This window comes from Aptenodytes forsteri, unplaced genomic scaffold (assembly GCF_000699145.1).
Source record: "Aptenodytes forsteri isolate BGI_AS27 unplaced genomic scaffold, ASM69914v1 Scaffold241, whole genome shotgun sequence".
Taxonomy (NCBI): domain Eukaryota; kingdom Metazoa; phylum Chordata; class Aves; order Sphenisciformes; family Spheniscidae; genus Aptenodytes; species Aptenodytes forsteri.
This window is the reverse complement of record NW_008795252.1, coordinates 4,933,913-4,938,816: the sequence shown is the minus strand read 5'-3', so window position 1 is coordinate 4,938,816 and position 4,904 is coordinate 4,933,913. Positions and strand designations below refer to the sequence as shown.

The window sequence follows — 4,904 nt, the reverse complement described above, 5'->3', positions numbered from 1 at the left end:
GGAATAAACAAATGCTAAGAATGCAGAGATTTAAGAAAAGAGGTTTTCTAAGCATCACTGGAGCCTCTTCAACTAACATACTTTCTGCTCTTTTTCACCTCTCAGGAAGAAGTTTGCCCCTGTAAGATGAGTATTTGGGGGTTTGAACCTGTCAAGAGGAAGTGTATATGGATGACAGTATATAATTAATTTGTTATATATCACTCCTATGACACAATAAATGGTATAAAAAGATTTATGCTAGCTTTCCCCAATCTTATGTTTGGGACCTCAAACTGTATCAGGCATAATTAAATAAATTCCACTTATGTAGCTAGACATGTTTCTAATTAATACTCACTAGTTACCTCAGTTAATGCTAGTTATCCCATTGTTTATTTTCCTGTCCTAGGTGTTCTTACACATATCACAAGCCATAAGCTAAAAAAAAAAAAAAACCCAACAAAAAAACCAAAACCCCCAAAACAATAGAGAGAAAGAATCAAAGTTTTGTAAGCAGGTAATGGTCTGAGAACACAAGCATCTTGCCCAGTTTGGCATGTTTTTCTGTGAGAAAGAACAAGACAGAGACCATACAAGGAAAGAAAAAAATTCCTTAGTAACTTATTAAAGTTTTAAAAAAAGTGTGAAGAGGGAATTTCATTAGGGTGGGAAAGAATTAGCATGACTTAAGGTTACACCAGACTAAATCCAAGTGATTAATAGCTAAATTTTCAAATTTGCTGAACACCTGTATTTCCAAAATGCTGACTTAAAAGAATTTTTGGGTGCTCAGAACTTCAGTAAATCAGGTCATAGTGACTTGTCCAAGGTCACACCAAAGTGGCTGATGACAAAACTGAGAACAGATACTGCCCTCCAAAGTCCCAGTTCACAATTATACAGTAATGCCTGGAAAAGTCACTTCAGTGTTTTAAGAGTGAGTATTCCAGCTAGAATCAGGACTATATGATGCTGGTACTTCTCTGCATAAATAGCAGACACATTTCTATCTGAAAAACTCATCATTTAAGTGACATTTACAGCAGGAACGTTTTTTTATTGTTAACAACCTATGCTAAATATATGAAAATCAAATACTTTGAAATCGCATGATTTGGTAAATAGGTGATGTGGCAAAGCAGAGATTTGTATGTGGAAATAAGAAAGAACAACCAGAAGAACATATCAGTTACAGTTAAACACAGGACAAGTCCTCTGTTGCTCTTCTGTCATACCTTGTCAACAATCTTTTCTTTTTTTGTAGTGCCTCTACCTAATGCTTGTCAGAGGGAAAATATGTAGTAAGACAGTAGAATGGCCTTGATCAATCAGAAAATTAGTGATACCTATTTTAAGATACAGTTTTAAAGAGAAAAATAGGACATCAACTTGCATCTTTTACCTGTGCTTTCACCAACGGCACTGCACGGAGTTTCTTGACTGTATCAGTAATGTCTCTGGTTTCCACAGAACAGAGGACACTGCAGATTGCTTTAGCTACTTCAATCACGTTATCAACTTGATGCTGTTGATAGCAAAGAAAGAAAAAAAAAAGCAAACAGTAGACACACACCATTTATCAGAAACACCTTACCATAAACTTCACGCCAGTAAGTATGTAGAAAATCGTATCTGCTCATGCAAAATTCAAACACACCATGCATTAGCCTGGCTATGTTGAAATTGCTAGTGACCAATAGTTTCCTAAGGATAGCATAATTTTTGTTGAAGTTCAATTATCTTCCACAAAATGTGCCATGTTGAAAACTGTGACAAACTTGGTATCCAAGACTGATCTTGAGGCAAAACATTGGTTTGTCTGAACTTCATGAGCACAGAAGCACTGTAAAGAAACTTCTGAGGAAACCTGAACCCAAATGATTGACAAACTGGCTGAGTTTTTTTATGATACTGTGAGTTTATCCCCACTATTATGTCCTACCCATCTCTGTGAGAGCTGGCAGACAGCCATGTTCCTCCTAAAAACAGTGACTGTGTGGGAGGCTGCATAATCTGACACCTGTGGACTGAGTACTTCTGCAACTAGCTTTTCTGCAAAAAAAAATATATATATATAGTTCAAACTATTAAATCTTATTGATCATAAATTTAGATCTTTAAATATTACCATATGAAAAAAATCTCTAGGTGAATAATTTCAGAAATACTTTGGGGAATTCAAGAAAAAAAATTTGGAACCCAGAGGAAAGAAAATGCAATCTTCAAATATCAAGTACTCTATGTTCAGGAAAATAAATAAATAAATAAATAATTCACGGGTTTCCTGCATAGTTATATCACTTCATTAAACCTTAAAATACATTCTCTGAACAAGTAGAAGCTCTCCTATAACTATTCTCTATGTTTCTGTACTGATAAATGTACCTTTTAGTGCGCTACAGCATGTCTATGTACTGATAAAACCACTTCTCTAACTCATCCATTTCATGCCTGAAAAAAAAAAACTGTACCAAGATGAACTTTCTATTTTTATGCTTAAGGTCTATATCCAGACTGCACTGAGAAGGTTACCACCTGTCATTAATACAAATAAATATAAAAATATAACGAGGTTACCAATTCCACATTACCTGCCTTGAGCAGAACTAAAGTAGGAATGAATTACATAAAGTATCCTCAAATACTTGGTGGTCAGAATTCTTTTAAATATAAGTTGTTGCATTTTTTTTTTAGTAATTAAAGACAGCAACAGCTTTTCATACGAGAGGTTCTGGAGAGAAAGAGGCTATGGCTGACTGTGATCTCTTGAGAACTTTAGACCTTCCTTTGGTCTGAAGTTGATTCACCCTTCTGCCAACTTACAAGGAGTGCATTTCCTTTCTTTCATATTTCTTTCCTACCAGTTAGATTTTTTTAGAGTTTTTTTTAGAACTCTTGCAGGATTTACTCTCTATGCACACATACATTACCAGCAGAAGTAGAAACCTGTAAAAATGGCATGGCTTTGTTACTATGTATAACATTGACAAAACCAAAGCATTATACGTGCCAGTTTACTGTGCAGTTGTTGAAGAAATACATATATATACAAACACATACATATATAACTTTAATTACTATATGTAGTTTGTAATTGAAAATTAAATATAATTCTAATTTAACATTTAATTTAAATTTTAATTTAGCATTTTTCTGCACAGATGGATATGGATTATTAGAACAAGGGCTTTTATGTCTATAAAGACACATTCATGCAGGGCAATTTCTGAGCAGTACATGGACAATAGACATACACAAGAATAATCCTTGAGTAGAGAACAGCTATACTGCTGAACAGGAAAAATAAAAAAACAGTTTCTATATTTTTGTACATACATATATATGCTGTTACACAAAGAGAGTTGGGTATCTTGAGGAGTGTATTCATTTCTGTACAATATACTATTCCATTTAGAGATAAATTAACAAAGTACTTAATATTTTATAGAAGCTACTATACCCATAGACTTTATTTATATGGTAGCTACTTCTAAGGAGCATATTGCAGATCAAGAAGAGTAAGCATATAAAAAAAATTGTGTAATATTTTATACTATGAATGATGACTTCTTTCACACTATTTCTCTTTTTGGATATTACCATGTAAAGTTTTCCTTTTCCATATGTAGACATATGATATTGATTTTTGTCCCAAAGAAGGGAAGACAGAGATTAATTTCTTACAGAAGTTTTACATTTTCTGAAGGTCCAAAAGAATTATAGTCAACATCTTGTATGTGGTTTTTTCCCTCTACATATTTAAATACCAGCAGAACCTTCGAAGGATATTTTTGTGTTTAAGTTATTTGTGATAAAAAAATGCTACTTCATTCTAGAACTTCTACACTCTGTATTAAAAATTTACAAAGTTTTCTCTCTACATTAATAGTACATTCTGAATAGATTTAAAAATGAAGTGCATGTCAAGTGATTATCAGGGCAATCAAAATGGCTAGTTGTCTGACTGCACACACTCTCTGGGAACATTCTTTACATTTCAACACTAACAGCACCAATCCCACTCCCACCTTGTGCCAAATATCCTAAACTTTTTTTTTCCATTTTCATTTATGGAGGCATTATCCATCATAAAATGAATTTTCCATTTATTGATTGTTACTAATAATGATGATAGTGGGCTTGTCACATAAGTCAGAAGTATTGGCATCTCCAAGGCTTTTTATCAGACATCGTTGGAACAAGTAAATTTGGAAGTAGGTAGATAAATGTGCAAAAAAACTGATTTTTTTTTTTTAACTGAGAATCTCAAGATCTGTCTGGTTAAAACTGAATGCTTAAGGAAGTTCCAGCTGAGTACAGAACTTAAGCAGGTGTGTGTGTACTTAATTTAGTATATGTGGGTAGCTCCCAGTGGCTTAAAGTTCAGAGAGTGCTGAGGGTGGATTGTGGTGAATCAGAAGAAGGGTAACAACCCTCCTAGTGATGTGAGTGCTGGCTTTGAAAAGCAACATAATTATTCCCATGTAACCTTGGGATAGGGGGCAGTTATAAAGATCCCAATTTTAAACTTTCTTAAAGGAATCTAATCAGATGTTAAAGAAAATAAGTAAACAAGGATTCAAAGAACAAATAAAGGGTTCTCATTTTTTGCTTTCTTTACTATATATTTATGACTATAACTTACTACATTACAGCTCCATAATTTTTCAAGCCACTTACAGAAGCAAAGCAGTAACACTAGTTTTAATTATTATAGGTTTGAAAGCTCCATACACTCTGATGCCTCTGAATGAAAACATCTGCATGGTGATCTGACCTATGTCAACTTGCAATCCTTCTCTTTTAAACATTCATATGAACTTTATTGAGTGTCCCTGTGTAGACAAGACCTTGTTAAAAAAAATCATAGAATCATAGAATATTAAGGTTGGAAAAGACCTCTAAGATCATCGAGTCCAACC

At 33.7% G+C, this 4,904-nt stretch overlaps 1 protein-coding gene across 1 annotated transcript in view; it reads right to left on the bottom strand.

Annotated features, from left to right (window-relative positions):
* Positions 1–4,904, bottom strand: part of PIK3C2G (phosphatidylinositol-4-phosphate 3-kinase catalytic subunit type 2 gamma) — a 219,113-nt gene that overhangs the window by 172,118 nt on the left and 42,091 nt on the right. The window contains exon 8 of the mRNA XM_019471996.1: positions 1,385–1,507. Within this exon, the coding sequence (XP_019327541.1) occupies positions 1,385–1,507 (123 nt within the window). The remainder of the gene's footprint in view (positions 1–1,384; positions 1,508–4,904) is intronic.